At 33.9% G+C, this 24,031-nt stretch overlaps 1 protein-coding gene across 4 annotated transcripts in view; it reads right to left on the minus strand.

The window, feature by feature from the left end:
- Positions 1–24,031, minus strand: part of ATP8A (ATPase phospholipid transporting 8A1) — a 126,983-nt gene that overhangs the window by 9,193 nt on the left and 93,759 nt on the right. For 2 of the 4 annotated variants that reach the window (XM_067095585.1, XM_067095326.1), the window contains exons 22-23: positions 14,724–14,803; positions 2,839–2,916 (exon numbers count right to left, since the gene is read on the minus strand). The exons of 1 other annotated variant lie outside the window; for it this stretch is intronic. In XM_067095585.1, coding sequence (XP_066951686.1) covers positions 2,839–2,916; positions 14,724–14,803 — 158 coding nt within the window. The remainder of the gene's footprint in view (positions 1–2,838; positions 2,917–14,723; positions 14,804–24,031) is intronic. One more of the 4 variants, XM_067095408.1, reaches the window with a different exon arrangement.

Genomic DNA, 24,031 nt, shown 5'->3' on the forward strand with positions numbered 1-24,031 from the left:
AGAAATCAGAAAAAAGCAGACGGTAGCAACAGAGCCAGATATCTGCAGTTCTGAGCTACAACATTTGTATGGCTTTGGCATGGGAGTGCAAACAGTTGGAAAAGTGCTCTTGATTGGTACAGCATCCACTATCAACTGCCCTTTGAGAACTCTCATAAGATCTAAGTCTGAAGAAACCAAGCCTACTTCCAGTGAGTCTCAGTCACATAGACTCACTGACATGTTTACCGAAAAGTGAAGTTCTTGGTCAATATATACTGAGGGTCCAGGGGATACATGTTTAGTGAGTTTACCTTCTTCGTTTGTCTATAACAGACTAAAGACTGGTGATTACTGGAATATTGCAAGATCATGATACAAGCATATATATGATTAATGGAATATGAAAAAACTTGTTTTGCAATATAAAAACAGTTTTGACTTTTGTTGTGGCATCAGGTACAATTAAAGTCTATATAACTATAGTATCATACAAAAATAATTTTTGAGACTAATTATAATAAATATATAGCTACTGAAGTTTTTCTGATGGTACCTTTACCTACAAAATCTTAATATACAAAGCATATATATTCAGAATGAAAAAAACTACTCATCAGTCTTTCTCATTTGTACATATAAAATATAGTTACTTACTTGACATATCTAGTTTAGAAATCATTAAAGTAATGACAAAACATGCTAAATAATTTTGAACTTGAAGATATACAAGTATTATAACAATATTAAACATTCTGGCATTAGTCCACAGTACAACCTGCAGCCATAATCAAAATATGATCCAAGCAATGATAAATGACATAAGTCTTTTTGAAGGAGTCTGAAAATGCAATTTAACTGCAATCCTTAAAAAATAATTCAAAATGCAATAAAAGGAGTTCCCATTTCCTTATAGGCTTGGATTCCTTATCCATAAAGAGAATAATCATATAAGGAACTGAAGTGCACCCACAGCATAAATCGGCAAACTTTCAAATAGAGCACAAGATCTTTGAAGCATGTTTAAGTACATATGTTTAGTCTTAGACTTGAAAATATTTCTAGCAATCAATCCACTGAGGGTTGCTCATTGCAGAAAAAGGGAGCATTGCATTCTGACATTCTGATGCTTGAAGATGGGCAGATAAACCATTTCTATATTTTGGTCATCAACATTTAGAAAGTTTTATTGATTAATCAAATGACGTTTGTTTTCATTTACCCAGGTATTTCCCATGCCCTCCATGAAGCTACACTTAAGAGGATGGATGAACCCCTTTTTGACATGTTGCTGTATGGCTCATACCCAGAGATATGCAATGGTATTAGTGCCTTAAAGGTCCTAAGTACAATGAGATTGAGCCCAGCATCAAGAGCAAAGCTTGGCATTCAACTTTAACCTCACTTAAAAATGTCAGCTGCCTATATTCTAAGGATGACAGAGTATGCCATCTATCCTTCCCTTCCTTTGCATTCTAGGGATGATCTTGTCCACATTCAACTATGCACTTATCTTGTCAACAAAGGGTCCATCCTGACCAAGAAAAAAAAGAAATGGAAGGAGAGAAATCCTAACCAATTAGTTCAGAGCAACAACTGAGAATAAAATTATGATTTGGACCTGAGCAGCTGCTCTCTAAAACCCACACCCAGAGACAAGGGACGGGGAGTATGAGGGGTCAATAAAATAAAAAGGTTCTAGAACAATAGTAACATCCAGTGGCACTAAGCCACGACTAATTGCGTCTTTAATTTTTCTTACCAATGGTTAATGCTGATTTATCAGTTTCCTTTAGGGATAATTAGACTTGGAATAACTAAATTATCATGAGAGAAGTTGATTTACTGTAAGGACTACAGTTTTCTTATGGTATCTCTAAGATATATACAAGGGACTAGTTTGCTAAAAGGTTTTGATGTTGGTAGTGAAAACATGTATTCTGGCTGTGAGATTTTGTTATTACAGAAAAAATCATAGCTTGTGGATGGCCATCAAACTTTATCCGTTTAATTATTATATTTACAATATTCATTTAAATAACTGAATGTTATGGGCAGGAAGTCTGCAGTGACTCCACTTCAATAAACATAAGCAGTGCAATATCTAAAAGTAAAGTGAAGTTTATTCTAACACAAAACCAGGCAATGTAATGTATATAAAATAAATGAAAAAAGTTACATACTTTTATTGATTAATTGTTAAATGATTGTTTCTCAAGTGCCATAAACATTGAAATAGAATGTTTGTAGAACTTTACTCATCAATAATGGGTATATTTAGACAATCCTCATTCTCAGGTTTGCCACTTTTCTCTCTGTTAAGACAGTATCTTTAAGAGGTAATCTATTTCTTTATTCTCTTCAGGATGAAATGGTACACTACTTCATCTGTCCACTCCCTTCCTCCCTTAAGTGTTATTCAGGCAACCTGAATTAATTTTGTGCCTAACAAGCTATTTTCCACACATTTCATGGTAAAGTACCTTAAAAAAATACAGCAATATATATATCATATAGTATACTGTATCAGTTTCTGTCTTTACTTCCTAAACAAGTATTCCCTATGAAATATCATTAGACTAAATCTGAACAAACTTTGAGGCCCTCTGAAATATGGGAAACAGCTCATTAGAACTGAAGGTAGTGTTGACAACAGATCATCAATGAGCTATTACTATGGTTAGCTGTAATATAAAACAAGAAATGCAGAATCTAAAAAAAGAAAATTTTGCTATTATAAAACATCACACAACAGCACCATATATGTATGAAACCAATGATGGAGTGTGAATGGTGCAATAAGTATACTAAATTATTGTTAAAGAGTAGTCCAATAAGCAAGATGATAATTTGTCTTACACCTGAGTGCTGAGTGCACTTCAACTGGATTCAAGCGAGGCTTCCAAGAAGATGGTTGTACTTGTGGTATGGTATGTGCTGTTGGACACAAAAATAAACTATATACAGTATTTACTTGTGTATATACATATAGTGAATGTAATGCATATATATATATACACTATACAGTATATACATATATACTCTGAACTTTTTTACTTTACAACTACCGAATATGGTTTTAGCTTTTATGTAGATATCGAAGTCTTGGACTAAGATAAAAACCATAGTACAACACTTTATACTAAACAATATGTAATAACTTAAATAACCACATAGATAAAATGTATTTGTGCCCAAAGAAACCAATGAAAATAACAGTTGGTAAAGATGATTTTTATAAAATTAGCTGAAAAGGTAAATTCTGCTCAATTACTATAATGCATAGATATCAAATTTTGAAACACAGGACTTACAAGACATAATTCACACCTTTAGGTCTTGGTAATCCCATAAACTGCACATACAGGCAAAATCTCAACAAAAGAACCTACGATATCTTAATGAAATAAAGCACAAAATATTAAATGCGACCTGCTCAACGTAGAAAGTATCTTCCTCTTTTAATCTGTGGGTTGTGAGTGACAGTTCAGGTTGTCTTCACCTAAAAATGCTGTCTGCACCGAGATATTCATTATCTGCTGTTTTCTTGAAAGGAAATTATGCTTACTTCACAGAAAACTGACAAGGGTATGGGGACTCATATTTTCTATAGAATGCTGGGGAATTTTTTTTTTTTGTGATTTCTGTACACTCCATAAACTAAAAAATGATTAAGAAATTAAAAATATAAAAATACTGTAAATATCAAGACTTATACAGTAAATCCAAAACTTTGATGCCTGCTGGAAGAAAAGGCAACCTATAGCTTTATGAACAAAAATTATTAAGTCATTCCACACACAAGGAAATTCACTAATACAGTATCCTAGAATCTCAATACAGTACATCATTGTGAAGATGTACTAATATGATGTCCCATAATACCTATATCAAGAAACACTTACTACGCAACTAAAAACTAACATTACTGCAACAGAAATGTTGCAGTATCTAGGTTGCTGTACAAAAACTTGATAATGACATATATTAAGTTTTTTCAAAACTTCATAAAAGATGCAGAGAAAGGCTGCAAAATTCATAATAAATCCCATGCACAAACATTAACACAACTGTGTAGCAACAGACTGTATTGAGGTAATGTATGAACATAAATGTACTAACTATATGTAGGGTTTGTTTCTTTATTATGTATTCTCTGTGACTGAGCACCTCATAGCACATTGCCCAGTACCATATTTGGACACTTGTAATGTTCACTCCAACTGTTAACTTACACAGTGTAAACTAACAAATAGTACATGAACCTCTTGGCCACTCTCTCTTTAATAGCCCTCACAGCTTGGTGGTAAAGACTAAATATCTTGGGCCCTATGTTCATAAATATAAGGTACAGTGGTAAAGACTAAATATGTTGCTCTTATGTTCTTAAATATAAGGTAATCTAATTCCATGTTTAACAGAAACAAGGGGTTAACTGCTTCTAATAAACATAACAAAAAATGAAAATATTCAATTTTCTGAAATTACGAAACCAAAATGGTTTTAGGCACTGCTAACTGTCAAGGGAAGTGCCAGTTGTCAATTTAAACTGGGCTAACTGGTGAGAGGTTCAATGCAAAAGCACCCAGTTAGTGTACTATGAACCAGTAAGGCCTTTTCTTGTCTGTCTAGTATTATCTGTAAAATGGATGTACCACTACAAGAAATTTTGCAAATAACAATACATATAGTGAAAGAAAATTAAATATACTATACAGGGTTAAGTAAAGGCGATTACATAACAGGTGAAGTGTAAATCTGCTGGTTCTTTATTCATTTAGTTCATAGTTATGGTACATTTCATCACTGCACCAAAAATGAAAATACAAAACTTAAGTCTTCAATTTGGCAGATTTTCATTATTATTTCAATCCCAATTCCTCTTTATTTAGGAAATTTCAGGTAAATCAAACTATCTTGCCACCACACAATAATTAGAAGAACCTTTCTGATGATGCAGCGTTCATGATTTAACATGGTCAGCTTTAAACTTTTTTCATACTAAAAGTTTTATGAAAGACGAGCATGAAAATATCAAAATGGAAAACTTGATGAGAAATTGTATATCATGCCTACTTTCAATTAGTTTCAACTATAGTTGGGGTGTCGTTCCACTTTAACTGTGCACTAGCTTATCAATCCTAACATAACCCATCCCATGATGCAGTGTCCTACCTAAACAATGAATTTTCCAGTTTCCTTTTTAAGATTTCTTCTGAAGTTTTTTCTCTTTCATAAGCTTTGCATACATACTTAATATTTGCTTACATAGCTACTACTACTACTATTTACAACATTTTGACTACCTTTGTATGTACAGTAGTATATCTTAAGTTAATTAATTTACATTAAATAAAGACAAATTGCTTACTTTCCCCATCATCTACTTTTATGTTAAAAACAATTTTATTTACAATTTTACAAATATATATTTATGGTGGCTTTCTTTTAACGAGTTCAGACAAAGTAAGATAAGTATGCTGCAGCTTATCTAAAACCATTCAACAAAGAGAAAGCAGTATGCTTGAATACTTCTGCAGTTTTTTCAAGCTAATATGATTCCATGAAAAAAAAATGAGCATACATTACTTTATTACCATTCTGATATTGCTGTTTTGTAAAAATTAACATCAATTCATGCAAAGCATCACCATCACCCTAATGATGATATAACTATTGAAATATACAAAGACTGGGTATGGCACCATGCAATTTTAGGACAGATTTTAAACTGCATTATGCTGAACCCTTTTCATCAGTTATGTCTCTGCCAAATTACCCAAATTAAAGCCACTTTTTCAGCTTGATAACTTAAATTTTATATACTAAAGTCCTTTGGGCAACACCATCTAGCACCGCTCAAGAGATGCAACTTCTTCAGTCTGAGTACAAGAATTTTGGTAACCCAATGTGTCTGGCTAATTAGCTGAGATTGTCAAGGAAGGATTCCAATTTGCTACTTGGAATTCTCAGCTGCCAATTGCAGTGCTTTTACCTTGGCTCATGGGATGTTTGTTCTGACAGCATGTATGAGCTTGCATTATAAAACATTAACTCCTCAAGACTGGAGAACTTACAGTTCCAGGCACTACCCTACACAATGCCATGTGATAAATATTCAAGAATAACTTCTCATTTTCCAACACAGTACCATATTTTATGCAATAATGCTACGTGGTACAGTTCTTATACTGTATAAGACAAGCTATAAACTGTTAAATATTTCGTATGTTTTTCTTCTGAGTGCACAGTAATACCCTGTGATAAACACAATTTGTGATCTGGAGTGAAACACATATGATCAAAGACATTGGGTGCAAGTGGTTAAGAGTGTGAGTAAGAGTGACATTAAGAAGAAAAGAAGTTGCACATCTACCAATACATTCAGGAATTTAGGCCCAGGCAGAATATGGGACGGAACCCCTCGCAAACTTCTTATCGATGGGGATCTTTTCTGCAGCACCTAGTGTGATAAATCAACATTGACATGAAATTTCTTTAGTGTTTTAGCATATGAGGAATGCTTCAGGGTTCATATCTTCAAGGCATATGGTCCTATACTGTAATATTATTATTTCATTTCTTGAAAGATTTCACAGTATATTCCATTAAAGGAATATATTTATCAGGGCTGCAGAGATGATACTCTAACAGCAATTGTAAGCAATTACAGTCATATATAACACACATTAACATTCAGTTAAAGGTTCTAAGATTCTAAAATGAATGATCTACACATGCAAAGCAGAACATGAAACCACATTTGTAATAGAAGAATAACTACAGTAATAAATAAAATTCTCTTTCTAATTTAAAACAAAAGGCCTAAGAAAAACAGAGCATTAAGAGGGCATAAATATAAATGCCCTTGGTATAAGTACCAAAGGAATCCCTGTAAAACCTACAACTCAAATAATAGTTGTGCTATGCTTGCAGTTGTCAACAGTTAACTACAAAACACCGACAAATTTCTAATGCCTTTCACTTGTCATGACTCTCTTGCCAGCCTTCCCTAATAAGTACTAGTTGTACAAGGTCTATGGTTAAATAAGCTCAATTGTAAAAGGACAGTGTGTGCACGTCAACTACTCAGATGCAAAATTAATATACCAGTCTTTGGATACATTTACTGTATTACTCTTAGAGACTATCACTGAATAATTCAAAAGTACTGTATATGTTACATGCCATTTTACTTTCTTGGTAAATAAATCTTTTCAGATATTTGTAATATGTCATTTATACACAACTAAAATATGACCACTGTCATTTAAACAATCACCAATAATGAGTATTAAAATGAAAAAAAGTAAATTTCGCTTAAAACATTTTACTGTGAAAGGACTGGTGTCAGGCAATGCTTTTGATGTCTTCTCAAAAGTTGCAAATCTTTGTCATTAGCACAATTTTATTTAAGGAGTGCTTAAATGGGGTACTTTATGGTAAAGCCTTTCCCAAAAGCTGGAAAAAGCAACATTCCTTTGGGTCCCAAATGTCATGACTGAACGTAATTCCGCCACACTGGAAGCACAAAAGAGACGCTTAATAGGAGATTATTTTGAATTTTCCCAAGCGCTGTGCCCTAACCAGAGATGGTCTCTCATTTCCAGATGCCTCCGCAAGACGCTATAGTGAAACTCAGCCTTTTTGGCCGGTAAGGCGGTGGCCGCGTTAAGCCCGGGATTTCCGCACAAATGCCACAATTCTCTAAATACACGACAGTGATGACAAAATGTCTCTTGATATTTTTATACTCACTAAATATAAGGTAATTACTCTGTTTTATAATAAAACTTCATATGTTTAAGAATGACTAAGTTTTTGCTGGGGAAATTAAAATTATTAAAAATGTTTTCCTGAGATTTGACAACACCGCTGTGTTGGGTCAGTCGCCGTTGCCACCTCAGCCCGACAAGGTCATTCCGTGTCAGTAACCCACCATGGAAACATCTACTTCTCGTTGCCCCCGCCTGCACAGTCAAGCGAAGGAAATAATCTATAATGTCAATCGGTACTTTTTAGATGAAAAGGCCAACATTTTACCAACCACTCAAGCCCTTGCTCGGACAGCCAAAGCCACCAAAGTAAGCGAAAGGAAGTTAGAAGGATTTGCTCCAAAGCAAATCAAGAATGGTGGTCAGAGGCTGAACACAAGAAACCTATCTTCCATTCACCGACAAAAACTCAGCCTACAACAGTGACGAATTTTGATGACTTTGAATTCTTCCTGCCGCTGTGCCCTAACCAGAGACGGCCTCATTTCCAGATGCTGCTCGCACGCAAGTCAGAAGTCCTTCAAAACGCTTCCTTGACGAAACTTCTGCCATTTGCAAAACCATGGCTTCCAAACAAGCAACAGGTGAGGGGAACAAGGAAGGGCTTTGTCAAGAAGCATTTTTTTCAACAAAAAAGGGGACAGATGAAGCAGAGCAATGGTTTAAGACTCATGACGCCCTGGTGGGGCATGTCTCCTGAAAAAACCCAACATCATCTTGAGAAAAAGAAGAAGGACTGGGTTGATAAAGAACGTGCACATCCTGGCTGAAAGTGGAGCTTCTGCGAGCCAAAAATGTGTAATGGAAAGAAAACTGATTGAACTTGCAGACATAAAGTTGAAAATGCCATACCATTATCAGTACAACCCCAGGAGCTTATATGGCTCAGGTAAAACTTCCCCATCCCTCATTTTCAAAGAAGCCTTAAGACTGTGGACAGCGGATCAGGCAAGAAAACACACGGAGAACTAGAACAAGATGCAAACAAGATGTCTGAGAGATTTATCGTCATTTATCTAGACAGCTCAGACGAGGAATCTTTCTGCATGAGGAAACCTATAAAATGCACCTACTTACTCTCCATGGTGTGGAAAAAGTCAAATTGAGGCAAAGATAAGTCTGAGAGAGAGAGAGAGAGAGAGAGAGAGAGAGAGGAGAGAGAGAGAGAGAGAGAGAGATAGGTGTCGGAAGTAATTTTACCTGGGGAGATCCTTGAACCTTTAGCGGCCCTGAGTTTAATTATAGTGCCATTTAATGATAACATCCCATCTGGGGTAGCTTCCTCCCCATCCTTTCAAATGCCCAGTGATCGTCGAACTAAGTTTGTTCCTAGAAAGATGAGGACTCAGCCCCTCCTAGTCACCTCCTATTTGAACCTTCCCCATGATAACATCCCATCCTTCCTTTTATCCTTATAGAAAGATCCTATTTACCCAATCCTCATTCATTCTACCCTATCCTTGGTACAGGGCCAACCACGTGGCATGCCTACTTCTAGCTTAATGCCCTCACCCTGTAAAAGTGTGTTAATCACCATTTGATAGTACTATTACTATTAAGCAGTGTGAATAAGTGCTGCAATTACTAGTGTATCCAGTGACTAAAGATTTGGACACGCAACTTCATTGTGTCGTAAACTTATATAAGTCGAAGCGTGGCTTAACTGGATAGCTAAGTGGATTAGGGATCCCGTACATGCTAGCTAATTATTAATCATTGACATTTCCATCGCAGAGAACGACCGAACATTTCGCTGGGACTTCTCACGGACTTTCCAAGCTCCAAAAACGGCTCTTATTGGCCCGTAGATCATTGATCTTACCCATTTAATATTATCCCCTTGCTAATATTATAACCGAGTTACCCTGTATATCAGTTGTTACAACTCTGTTGAATTATCTATGTAAAAATAATTAATTTCCGACAATTAGTGTCCTTAATGCCAGATGGTGACCTCCACAATTTCCTTATTAATTTCTTTTAATTACCCAATGGTTATGAAAACTAATTAGATGAGCAAACTATGTAATCCATGTGTGGCATAAAGTAATTGAAAACTAGCAAGTTTTAGTATTATGGTCCATTTTAGGAAGTGGTAAATTAATCAGTGGCAAAGAAAAGCACTGGTACTGCATGTATAGCAACTAACACAGGGTGGAAATAAACTGTGATAACAAAATCTGTATACTGTAAAACAATGTAAAAGGGAATCCACCCATCAGCTGGTTATTGTTACATTTCTGTGCAGGCTACTACTGTATACAGTATTTAAATACAACTGACTGAAGCAAAGGGTACAAGGGGATCCCTGGCATAAGTGTCACACTTTTTCTCCCTGGGTATTTGGTTCATGTCTCAAAAATCTTATTGTTATTATTTATGAAATATGAAAACATATGAGAAAAGAATGATAAGAGAAAAAATTAAAAAGAAAAAATAAAGCATAAAAAAGATTATTAGAGGAAATTATGTAAAAGTAAAAAAAAAAAAAGGGTAATTAGGCTTCTAAAACTAAATGGGCATGTCCCAAGACAAATTGTAAGAAATTATCACTGACATTTTTTAAACAATATAATGTTCAATTAAACATATCTTACAGTATTATTGGTCAACTCTGTTCACTGCTTTTATGACCTATGCTGATGGCTGAATTTTCAGAAATTACCAAAAATTAGTTTAATGGCCGAATAAACATATCCTATAGTGTTATTTGTTCAAAAAATAAAGAAGTTTCATGAAAGGTTATAGTCAATTCTGTTCATCAGCTTATGACCTAATCCCTTTTAGCTGAACATGTGTAATTTTTCTTTGGTTAACCTACCTAGATGTCAATGTTGTCCTTGTAGGGAAACAGAAATTCAGAAAATGCTGATACAGTATCACAGTAGTGACTAAAAATCAGCTTTCTACCTATCACAATTTTGACACTATAGTATTACACGACAGACAATAATTTCTTTGATATTTTTGCAAAGCTGACAATATCAAGATGAAAAATTCATATATCAGAGAAGACTACATGAAATCCATTGAAACTCTTTAAGTGCTTGTCATGTAATTACTGAAGTTAAATTTGTTGTTAGGATAAATGTTCTTGGCTGGAACTTTTTAACATAACTTACAAAAAATGGCATCAGTTTTTATAAGGTAAATTACATAAACTTACAGGTTACATTTTTTGGTTTCATAAGAAGAGAATTTTAAGCATTGCTTGAATAGTGACACATGAAAATTTGAAGCAAATCCCTTTAACCATCAGAGAACCAACATGTGGATTGTGATTGGGCTTTATGGCATCAGTATTTTATGAATACCTCTTTGTACCCTTTATTTTACCTTTATATCTAACTTACTCTTAATTAAGAAAACTATTTTTCTTTAAATCTATAATTTTATCAGGAAAGAGTTTGATGTGTTTGGGATAAAAGTAGAGAGAACACATAATTCAAGAGAGGCTACTCTATGCCCACATATCAGTACTAACAAGGATCACCAAACATGGTACTTATCGACTGTTTATGCTTCCCGAAGAATCATTTTATGAACAACAGTTAGTGTGCACGTGACTGTATTTATGTGCACAAATTATTCTATTATTTTTGCACTGGTTGTTAAAGTGTTCTTTTTAGGTTCTTGTAGAGTTTGGCTTCCAAAAAGCAATAAATATAAAATGAATTTTTTAATAACCAAGTCTGAATGCCAGTTCAAATATCAATGAGTTTATTTTGTGGTTAACATAATGAGACTGACTTTTTGTGCCTCAAAGTGTTATTTTATGAACAACTTTCAGTGTGCATGTGACTGTGTGCAAATTATTCAATTGTTATTTTTTCACATGTCCTTCAGGTGTCCCCTCTAAGTATCTGTAGAATATATGGCTCCCGAATGGCATTAAACATATTATTATTTTTTAACAACACTGCAGTGAACTTTAAATGCCATTCCAAATACCACTGAGTTTCTTTAGTGGCTAAGAGAATGAGATTAATTAATATTTTACCTGTTTAATCATATATACCTGTTTACTTAATACCAGTTTGAAAGTTAACTGATAGAGCCTTGACTTAGAAGAACATAACATAATGTATGTAGGGTTTGCATGTAGCATTAGCTGTTACAGGATGCCAAGCAATATCACTTGTCCCAGAATCCTGGGAGGCTGAGAAACCCTCCCCCAACAAAACAGAAACCCTAGAGTTCACCAAGGGGATGAAAATGACAATGAAAATATGAATAATGGGTAACAGGTAACAACAGACTGTGTTTCACCAGGTAATTAACAACTTTGTCTAAAAATCTCCTATACTTTGCCCATTCATTAGTAATGAAACCCACCTAAGAGCCCATTCTGCATGATGTTGAGAAATGCAACGCAGCTCACATTCATTGAGGACTTCACATACACTGTACTATATCAGAGACTTATGACTGCTATCATAATAAGAATCAAAGTCAGTAAATTATAACATTGGACTAAGTACCCAATAATACAAACACGCACACACTCTTCTAAAAACTATGTTGGTTCTTTAATAATGAATAAATAAACTCTGACAAATATTATACTCATATCTTGTATCCTAACACATAAGCAACATGCAGTCTTTCAAAGAATGCATATATATGCCTCTGTCTAGCACATGATTTCAAATTCAAAATGCGCTTTCAGGTCAAGGGCTTGGACTGAAAAAATTTACTAGCATTATGCAGTCACCAAAATATGAATGATTTTCATGGGTGACTGCATACTTTCAATACTGTTGGAAGTTACTTATCTGACCTCACATTGCTACAGGTGATGATGTAACTAAGTGGGAGAGGTAGAGACTTTAAAGACTAACAAACACATTCCCCATTGGTCTCTGAGTTATAATAAGGGTTCATTATATCATACACTTTTTACACGGTATTATGGGTACTATGAATATCTTCCATTGCTGTTTCAACCTCTTGCCTTTATGAAAAAGAGATGATGGGAAAGAACAGCTCATCATCTACTCATCTCCTCTTTGGTTGTCACCTTTCTGTCTGACCTTGCTTCAGTTATCTGGGGACTCACCCCCATTTTATTTTACGTGAATATAAACCAGCCTTCTGTCCATGTCACAGAAATTTTCTATAGCTGGTTGCTACCACTGATGGAGTGTTCCTCTGCAACTGCTTCATTCTTTTATTAATGGCTAATGACTTGACTAAACATTCTTCCTGCCCAGGCTTATGGCTGGCTCTTTTTTATGAGGGACCAACACCGTGTCTTTTGACTGGCTTTTGGCTTCTATCTGTCTGCTCCCATGTGTGGTTGCTCTCACCCAGACTCCAAAAGGAAATATGGCAATGCACAAAAACCATAAGAACAAGAAGTTATTTGTCAGATAACTATCCTCACATCACCTATAGTGCAATGAACTTCCTAAAAGACCAAGTTTATACAAAACTAAAACCAGCAATACCTTACCATGAACAAAATTTCAAAAACATATCTTTACACAAAGCAGTTAGGTAGAACAATGGCAGAGGAAAGTTCTGGTCATCATTATATTGCTTTATCCAATATAGATTTATGTATTAGTTTTTTATATTAAGTTCACTGTCAGTCAAATACCACTGGCTAAACAAACACTCACACAAACCTCAAAAACACAACTTAATTCATCAATTTTACTATATCTCAATAATTCATTGTACTTATAAAAACTGCACAATTCTGATGAAGACCCCAAGGATGAACTAGTGCAGAAAATGAAAAAATGTAGTCAGAAGAAACATGGCCACTGCAATTATCAAAATCACTGTACTATATATAACAGCTTAAGATGCCACATCACCAAACTCATTTCTTAAAGGGAGACAATGACTCCTTCTGGCTGAGTGTTCATTCCCAATGCTAACCATTGCATGGTATATAAAAGTAGCTTTTCTGTAATCAGTTTGTCATGTGTATAATGATTTCCATTAATGTACAAGTAACCATATTGTTACAGACAAATGACATGAAAGCAGAAATAAAATATCAAATGCAATCAAATATGAACTTCTGTAACAAATTTTTGTCTTACTAATTTCTATTTCATGACATCAAGGGCTTCTTGGGCAATCAAACGTGATAACAGCTATTACAGTATAAAAGCACAGTGTGGTATATTTTTAGGGTTCAAGAGTTAAATCCTGATTTTTCTGGTCCACTATGTTTTTAGGGTTAAAGATTTAATTTCTGAGCTTTCTGGTGACCAGTTTTTTTTTTAAAAGATCCTCTGATTACTTAAAGAAGTCTCCTAATACAGCTTTCATGAAGTTCATGTTATGCATCAAAAGTGTTAACAAAAATAAATACAAGTAGTTGAGACATTATTACCATTATCAAGTAGTTTAATCAGATCACTGACCAAATTTACAGTATTTAGTTCTCACTGAGCTGGCCCAACATTTGTCATTTCCAATATGTTTAGAATATTAAACTACAGCTCTTTAAAAATTTTACAATTGGGTTGATTGAAAATTTCTTTAACAGATTTGTTTCCAAAACCTAACATTTCTGTTGATTATATTTTGGGCATTCACACAAAAAATTTTTAACTGCTAATGTTACTCTACAGTCTATACATCTAAGGACTGAATCATGTGAGCTATCCAACGAATATCCATGGTTCACACGATAGATAGGAAAGGAGAAAGTGTTGCTAGTGCTCAGAAAAATTTCACTGAATTCTACTGTGGTAAATTTTCACACAGACATCTACCTTACCTTTGACAAAATACATGATAGAATAAGAATGATGGTAGGAAAAACCACTGCAAGACTTCTTTAGAAATATTGCATTAATCTATTATTCTACAAGTAGAGGCAATTTTTCCTTAAAATACAAAACAGAAAACTGTTTGGCAGGATTTCTGCAGGTACAGTAGCCTAAAAATATTAACAACCACTTAGCAACATACGAACAAATACAATACTCCACAAGGATAACTTACGTGCTAGCTCTACTTCTAAGTTGACACGAGTTGTAGTGCGTCGGAATACATTTTTCAGCAGCCTGGCAGTTTCTGTGAGCCTGTAAAGCAACCATTTCATTACAAAAAGGGTATAGCTACTGCAATGGAGCTCTGCCTAACTCTAAAGGTAAAATGTAGATCACAAGTAGTACATAAGAAACTGCAGTACAATGGATATCTCAAGAATAATACAAAGTAAATAATTTACAGCTAAAATTGGAAACAAAGCAATGTGAATAACTATGACTGCATTTAATCATACATTAATAAAACCAGCATATTTCAAAAACCAAATAAGCCTCAGCATTTAAAAACTAACATGAGATGCAAAAGTGATAATAATATAACTGTATGCACCGCTAACCCCCACTTACATTTAATGAATATGGCAATTTTCTTCATTTCATGTAAAAATAATATATTTACATATATATATATATATATATATATATATATATATATATATATATATATATATATATATATATATATATATATATATATATATATATATATATGTATATGTATATATACAGCATCAAAGCCTAGGAGACAAAATACAGTTATAATACACAAGAATGCTTTTATCCTTGCTTCTTGTAAATCTTCTAAATAAGCATTGGAGTTATATAGTCCTTTCATATAGCACTAGTTCCAGGTTGGGCAGTAATGCCTGACCTTTAGTACAGGATAGGAAAAGATAAAAGTAGAATGCAATGCAACATTTACAAAAGAAGTTCAGCGTGCTACACAATTCATATGCAACACATTTTCAATTCAATGATTGACAAAGAAATAGAGATATTCCACAACAGGATATTGATTAAGGGAAGTTATGGAACACAGACAACACAGCATAATATACACAGACATAAACAGGAAGCCAACACTGACACAATAACCAGCAGTTGTATATTAGGAATATCATTTATTAGGTTACTGATGAATCTGTCTATATCTGCAATGTACTATGTATAAAGAAACATTCTTCAAAAGAAACATACTTCAAACTTGAAAAATTTATTTTTTATCGTTTGTATAAATAAAGCACACACCACTGTATGTATTCCTCTTGCCTCTCAATGAAGAATGTACCAATAGCTAAGGTATGAATGAATGATCAACAAAACTGCTTTGCCTGTATAAAAGTCTACAAAAACACAACCAAAGTTACTCCTTGTTTGAAACTACATACTCCCCAAACTTAATTTTATGTCATGAGCCTACTGACAGAATTGAAAGGAATACAAGTATAAAGCACATGAGCAAGTTTAAAGTACATGTCCTTGAAAGACTGTTTTTCATCCCATGTTCTTAAAAATGATTTTTGCTAAAAATGAATCTATGATAAAAGGAAACTTGCTCCCAAAACATACCCTTGAAGCAGAACCACAACCCAACTAAGATCCAAATGGTCAATTCCATCCAATAAGATGGGTTTCTAACTGATCCTCCTTTGCTCTCCAATGGTACTTCTTCTTGTTCGATTTAACTTTCAATCTAATACCTAAATACCCAGTCTTTACTCAACACTGCATATAATCAAATTCAAAAGAACCAATAATAAAAACTTCCACAATCTAAAGAGCATATCTATTTGAAACTTTACCATATTGAAAAAAAATTCATACTCAGAGAGCTAGTAAAGATGTAATAAGTTAAAAAATTATTCAGAGGGCTAGTAATGATGTAATAAGTTCAAAACATTAGACATTTTCAAAACCATTCAAATTAAATTAGCGCAAACACTGCACTACATAACATCCTATGAAATACTGTCAGCTGATAGATCCTAGATTTATAATTAAGACACTTTAAACTTGGTTCTGTATTTTTGCACTGAATTTCAGACAGCAAAGCCTTTTGGGTCCTTTTGCATTTACACATAACTATCACCAGGTACATTTCTGAGGGGCAAGATGAAGGCTTACTTACCAAAATTTGCATTTGTACAGCCTCACATAAAACTAAAAACAGGTGAGGAGAGCTATGTAGAAAATGAAATGTACAGTACATGCCTTTTGGAATATACCAAGGGAAAGTATATGAGGGGAAAAAAAAAGGACCACCATTTGTCTGTAAGAAAAATAAACAAACACACAATAACTGCCCAGTTCATTATGTACATCTGAAGAATGTGAAAAAAAAATGATCATGGAATGCCTCTTACATCTTGCTGTAGCATGAACAATCTTAACAAGAGTCATTAAATAAAACTGAAAGATGAAACTTTTCATGAACAAATAATTTTGTAAAAAGATAGTAAAATTATGGTGTATGCCTTCATTCATGACAAAAATATGCAAAATCCAACTATGTACGTATATGGAAAAAATAGGATCTCTTATAAAACACTGTTTCTTTATAACCATATAGTAAAGGAATGAAAGACTTGACATGTATAACATGTATATACAGTATGTAAACATTTAATGGGTTCATAAACTTGTTTTTATTGAAGACAATAGCTGTCTACAACTGAAGTAAGGTACTACAGCTATTCTATTGGCAATACTAACTCAAAAGCAAACCTTCACGTCACAAGGAAGACATAAATGGGGACTATTTTCTTGATTGCATATAGGTAATTAAGGACTGGCAAAGGAAGAGGACAGATTTAAAAAGACAATGACTCTGTCAAGTTCAAAAGAAAATTTCACACAGTACTTTGATATAAACCATGGAGTGAATAAACAAAGTTATAGTCCAGGTGGAGGTTACTCACCTATGCATCACCCCTATCTAGTAAGGATGAAGGGAAACAACCGCCTGCTGGGAGTACACGTGGATCAAGCCAATCCAGTATGAAGGGAACACTTTTTAAAAAGGGAGGATTAGAGGGTGTGAAGAAAAGGAGTTATGGGCACCACAGCATGAGTGTTACATCAAAAGGGTGGGAGAGAACTAATTAAAAGGGAAAAATATAAAAGGAGCAGTAACAACAACATACATCTCCATGCAATAACATACTAAGGTCGTACTTTGGGAAAAACACTTTGCTTAATACAGTGCTACTCTCTTGAAACAATCTTGCTGTGTTTAAGTATCCAGTAAAATATTTTACATCAGCTAATGATTCAACACTGAAACAAAAGGTTGTGTTCTCAACTTGAAGATTATTTCTTAACTGATCACAGTTCATAATATTTACCTATTAAATCATGAGCAAGTCTTTGCTTCCTCATCTCAGTGTTACTAAATTCATTCAAATCACTTCATCACAGCAATCGTGGACATGATTTGTGTTACCAGATATTGCCACTAAACCAGAACAAGTAGAACAAGTTCTACTGATATTCAAGCCCTCTCACAGTGTCAGGTTTCTAAGAAACAACTCGCATGAGAATATAAAAAAATGATAAATAGTTGAAAATACTTCCTTTAACTGCATTATTTTTCTATACAAGCACCCTATGTAACACTGATATTTCAGTTTTTCAGTTCTAGCAAATGCTAGGGCACAGAACAAAAAATAAAGCCATGGCATATCATAATACCATATCTGATAGTATAAAAGTAACAGTACAGGAAGACCAAGATGCCAATAAAAATACACATTTAACTCACTACTAATAAATACTGTACATACTATGGGGTAAAGCAAAAAAAAGAAGCAACAAAAGAAATCAACAGACACATTTCTTGCACTACCAGGGGCACAGGAACAACAAACCGTAAAGCAATAAACCTACTTGTATATTTAATAGAGGAAATAGTACATACTATATTTACAAGTAGCTTATGATATTTAAAAGGTGTTCTGGGAAGTCCCATGGAAAGAACATATAATTAGTTTAATCAGTTTTATGAAAAAAGCCATGTATAATACTTGTCTGGCCTAAGGATTCAATGATTTCTGATTCATGCCAAGAGTAAAGCTACTTGTATTTAAAATAATTCAACAGGAAGCTCATAACCGCATAAATGTAGTTTTTTGCATGTCTAAAGTTAAATAAAATTTGTCTTCATAATATTGTATTATGCTTTCAATCACATTAATACTTATTAGCTACCACGCACATGCCTAGCGCATGCTCTCACAGAGATGCTCTTCTTGTTTCCTCGCAAAGATCACATGTGTACTGAAATATCTCAACAAATGTGGCCTTTATAAAAACAATTGGAGAACTGAAGAGTCTAATCTTTAAATTCAACTACTACGTCTCAATTCACTTGCAGACGTCATACCTGTTCAGTAAAGTGTTGATGTCTAGGCTTTAATTCATTATGCTATAACAATTAATTAAATTTAGCCTATCATGGTTTGTTCTAACAAAGCTCACGATGCACAGACATTTCCTTATACAGTTCACAGTTTAATTCTTCAAAGAGTTGATGCAATACCTTCTGTTCATAGATCATCATTTCCCAGTGAGGATTGTCTTGACCTAGTTTAGACATTTCTAATAATAATACTATTCTCCTCCACTATAACTGTTATTTAGTCTGCATCACATTTACTAAAGTACACAACTGCATTATTTGTCCTGTTTCTTGAATACTATCCCTGAGAAATCTAAAAGTTAAATGTGAGAAGAAACACTTCTGAGATAAATGGCCAGGCAGACTTTGGAAGGAGAAGTGTGTGAATAGCATTCCTTTTGCCTCAGCTTTTTTTCTTCCCCGTGTCATCTCAATCTAATCTTTACTTCCCTATTTCAGAAGGGGAGAACTTGACACCTTCAACTCCATGACTTAGCTGTCACATGGATGCATGCAATATTAATGTTTACATATTCAGCTAAATGAAAAAAATTCTGTGAAGCCATCTCAATATGTCTTCAACAGTACTTCCCTGCCTATTTTAAAGTTCAGGCAGGTGAAGAAATATACAGTATTAGGATTTGAATCCAGGATTTGAATCCAGTCAACTGTTCTGTCATTCCTATTGTAACACTAGATCATTTGCTTTTCCAATAATAAATATAACTGAAATTTGAACATTGGGTATCAAATACCTTGCATTCAGGGAAAGATGAAAGTTTTAGGAGATATTAATAGCTAGGAACAGTAGTGTTTTTAATTCTGTGCCTGAAACCTGAAGTGATCACATTTGGAGACTTGCAAATGAATTCCACAACTCAGCTATTACAGATGTCTTAATTTTCTAGTCTTGGGATTCTCGATATTAACTCTCAAAGGGGATGAACCCAAAGTGTCTGTTCTAAATACAAAAATCAGACCTTATTTAATAAATGACAACACTTTAAATATCTGACAAGATTTTAACTGAAAATGTTGAAGATTGATACAATTCCTTGTAAGGATTTGTTTCCAACACTATATTTATTATTGGCTGTAAACTGGTAACATGAAATATGTTTTTTTGTTCACTGTTGGTCTCCATTCTTGAACTGGGTCATGGGGCTTATCCATCAAACACCCATAGGTAAAAAAGTTTAACCAATTCGAAGACAAGTTAATACTAATATATGGCTTCCTTTCAGGATGAAGAATACCACAGCTCAACAGTGGGTTAACTTATCTTATCCAATTCATTGTGCCAAAAAATGCCATTCAGTTGAGATGATGGGCTTTAGACTCGAAAAAAATGCCCATACAAGAAAGTATATTTGACTTGGTTACAACAGTGGCAGGTTTGTTGCTTCACCACCACCTACATGGGCAGGGAACTGAACATATTTTAACATTTATACCAGCTGCATATAATTTGTATAATGAAATCTCAATCTACTGGACAAAAGAATTTTTAGGAAAATAATTCTGAAGGATTTCCAAAGCACTTCTAGAATCACCAAAAATTATAAATCTTTTTGGTGTTACATTTTCAATAACCTAGACTACTGGCCATATCACATGCAGTCCTGCTATAAAAAAAAGCTTTACTAAGTAAAAGAGAACTGGACTGTTTCAGGGATAGTACTGAGCAAATCCTATACTAGACAAGGATTTGGAGCTATCAGCACATGTTATAGCGTGTATGCTGCTTGATAATGTTCCAACATATGCATGTTTTTTGGACATGTTATACATGTATTATAGATTTGTGTTTTGTGCACAATCAAAGATACAGTTGGCTTTCAGAAGAGGACAACAGTGTGACAGACACTGCCGGCACTTAACTTCCTTCCTGTCATCTATACATAATTTCCTGACTGGAATAAATATGATCCAGTCTCAAAATCCTTCCTTACAAGAAAAATGGTCATACTTTTTCAACTTGTGAAACTACAGCTGGGAGGAAGGAAAAACTCATTCTGCTCCAATAGTATACCACAGCCCTCTCTATATGGGGGTATATTTTAATGTGGCTGTTCGAGTTCATTCTTACCCAAGGATGCAAGGGACATTTACAAGTTCCCCAACCTTCCTTCAAAGAGAGCTCCATCAACCTATTAAGGCTGGGTCCAAACAATGTCACTTCAAACAAAACCAAGCTCTCTCCAGACCTCCCCATACAATGATGCCTCATTAACAGTTATAGAGCATAACTAGTACAATTTATTATTTAGGTGGAATCATCTTGGCAAAGCTACAAAGACCTTGCAACAAGTGACCAAGAAAGGTGGGAAAGTGAGTTCTCTAAAAAGGCATTCTCACCAAATAGCTCCCCCAGTTACTGAACGCTAACATCCATGTAATGAAAATAAGAAAACTTATTACTGATGTGAGGGAAGATACTGAATTTGAGAATCAGTGGCTTTTACCTCTTATGAACACTGAAGCTATGAAAAAATACATGAAAAAAAAAAATCCTGTACATCATGAGATATGTTACTACAGCTGACAATTTCAAAGAACACAGTGAATGTGCTGGATAACATGCTCCCACCCTTTTTGAAAGGGGGATAAGCGGTTAGGGAACATCAGTAAGAAATCAGCTGATTCTGTTAGTTATCTAAGTGACAGCGTTTTCCCAAGCAACAATGAATACAAAAATACATATATATAGCATTGTTAGCAGTATGGTCCAATGGAAAATATTTCATGCTCTGTCCCCATATGAAATTCTGTGATTTGTAAACTTAGAAAAACAAAACAATCACATTACACTGAAGTACGAAGACTATTATTCCTTAAAAAACTCAAGATATCAGTGGCGTTTCGGGATAGTTACTAAATATAAAAAAATTGCAATCTTTTAACATACACAAAAGTCCTCACTGCCCTAAAAAATAACCACATAAAAACTAGAACTGAAAATATGCTAATCATTTTGATTTTCTATCCCTTTAATGCTAACTAATGCAAAATATACTTTTACTTTCAACTTCTTACCTCTATTCAAGCATATATTTTTCATTTTCCCCTTAAATTATAACACTGCACAAAAGAACTCAACAGCATAAATACAAATGGAATACAAAATGTGCTCATGCATTTACACATATTTCATAGGTGAATTATAAAAATGCCAAATGCTCTAGTGTTGAGAAGAATGAGAAGTTTAACAGCACAGCTGTGTTAAAACGTGTACAAAAAAAATATCACGGGTGTCTACAAGGAGTCTGAAGTTACTTGGGGTAGAAGTGGTATATCATCCACTTGGCATGCACTACTGATAAACATAGTATAACCATGCAACCATTCTCTCTACTCCCATGCCCTTAATCCAGCGAGCAAGCAAGCATATAAAAAAGATATTACATATACATACACAAAAGACACTACTGTAAGCAATACTACAGTGCTTCCAGGTATAGTTCACTTTAAAAATGTTTATTTTAAGTGATTTATGTTAAAAGTTAAAAATGACAACAAAATAAAGCCATCCTTTGACATAAATGAAGCAAAGCTTTTCTTTAAAATTTATGACATTAAAATTACCATCACAATGGAATGTGGCCTTAAGATATATCTAATAAACCATGCAGAGAAATTTGCTTAAATCCTCAAGCATTTAACTTTTCTCATGAAGCACAGCATCCTTACAAAAAAAGCAATTGAAAATACTGTACATTCTACACTTTAAAAATCCAAAAGAAACCAGACAGCTCTTTTATTTAATTACTATATTTGGATAAGAAAACAGAATTCAATTATAAATTTTATTTGACGTCTTCTGAGATCTTTCTTATATTCAAAAGTACCATGCATCAAGCAGCTAATACTCTGAATACGACAGAACAGAGAATTGTTAAAAATACATGCTGGGTAACTAATAATAATAATAATAATAATAATAATAATAATAATAATAATAATAATAAATAAGGCAAATCAAAATATGAAGTGCTGTCATCACAGATCTTCGTTGTTACCTAATCTACATCTATAAAAAATACCTTAAGTAACAGTAATATCAAGGCAACAAAAAGGAGTATATTTGTGCATTATATTTGGTCATGGGCAAACAATAGCAGGATTTTGTCTAACATAACTAATACATCTAAGCATCCCCTACACTAAAAGGAATGTTCTGAATGTAAAAACTACTCAACAAGGGTATAAAAATTAAACACAGGTCACTACAGAGAAACTACAGCTATAGACTGATGACACCTTGCCTTTACAAATTCCTATAAAAAAAACTGGTATAGTAATTAACAAAATATACCTATCTGAAATTAAAAGCCCTAAACATCAAACAAACTTAACACTTCCAGGTTACTGTAACAGAAGTCTTCTGTTCTTCATGGTTTACGAATCATGTCACTTTTTTTTTATTAAGGAATTGCTTATTCCACTTCTGGTGAAGGTGCACACAGTCTTAGTGAATATACAAAAACGTAGTAGAAAAAGAATGATTTGAATTACCATATCTGTTTGTAATACATTTAAATATCCAAAATACAAAATTTTCTAGTAAACACTGTACTCGTTTCCCTTCATCATGCCATTAATGAAAATAGTACATGGAATCTTTTCTTAGAGAGACAAAGCAGGTATCTGAAATTTTGATGAATTGTGTGGACTTAGTATATCATACCTGAAACCATTAGTACTGAAACACAAAGTCTCAAGATAAAAAACTACTCTATATGTGATGATATGTTTATACTGTAATATATAACTGTGATATGAATGTTTAATGATGTAAAGATATTGTTGGTAGAAAGCAAGGGAAATGACCTCACTCTTGTTGGCTGATATAGTCAGATATTAAAGCAAGAAATTAAAAACAAATATTTGGATGGCGTCTGATGTGGTTTACAAATATTTGGATAGAGTCTGACTTGGTCTTCATTAACCAGACAATTATTTCATCCCTGAAGAAAAGAACCATTAACAAAATACATTTTTTGAGGACAAGGGGATTACTAGAAACAAAGTAATGATGCCTTTTGAAAAAAAATATATAATTGGATGTTGACAGGCCTAACCTA

Source organism: Macrobrachium rosenbergii, chromosome 1 (assembly GCF_040412425.1).
Source record: "Macrobrachium rosenbergii isolate ZJJX-2024 chromosome 1, ASM4041242v1, whole genome shotgun sequence".
NCBI lineage: Eukaryota > Metazoa > Arthropoda > Malacostraca > Decapoda > Palaemonidae > Macrobrachium > Macrobrachium rosenbergii.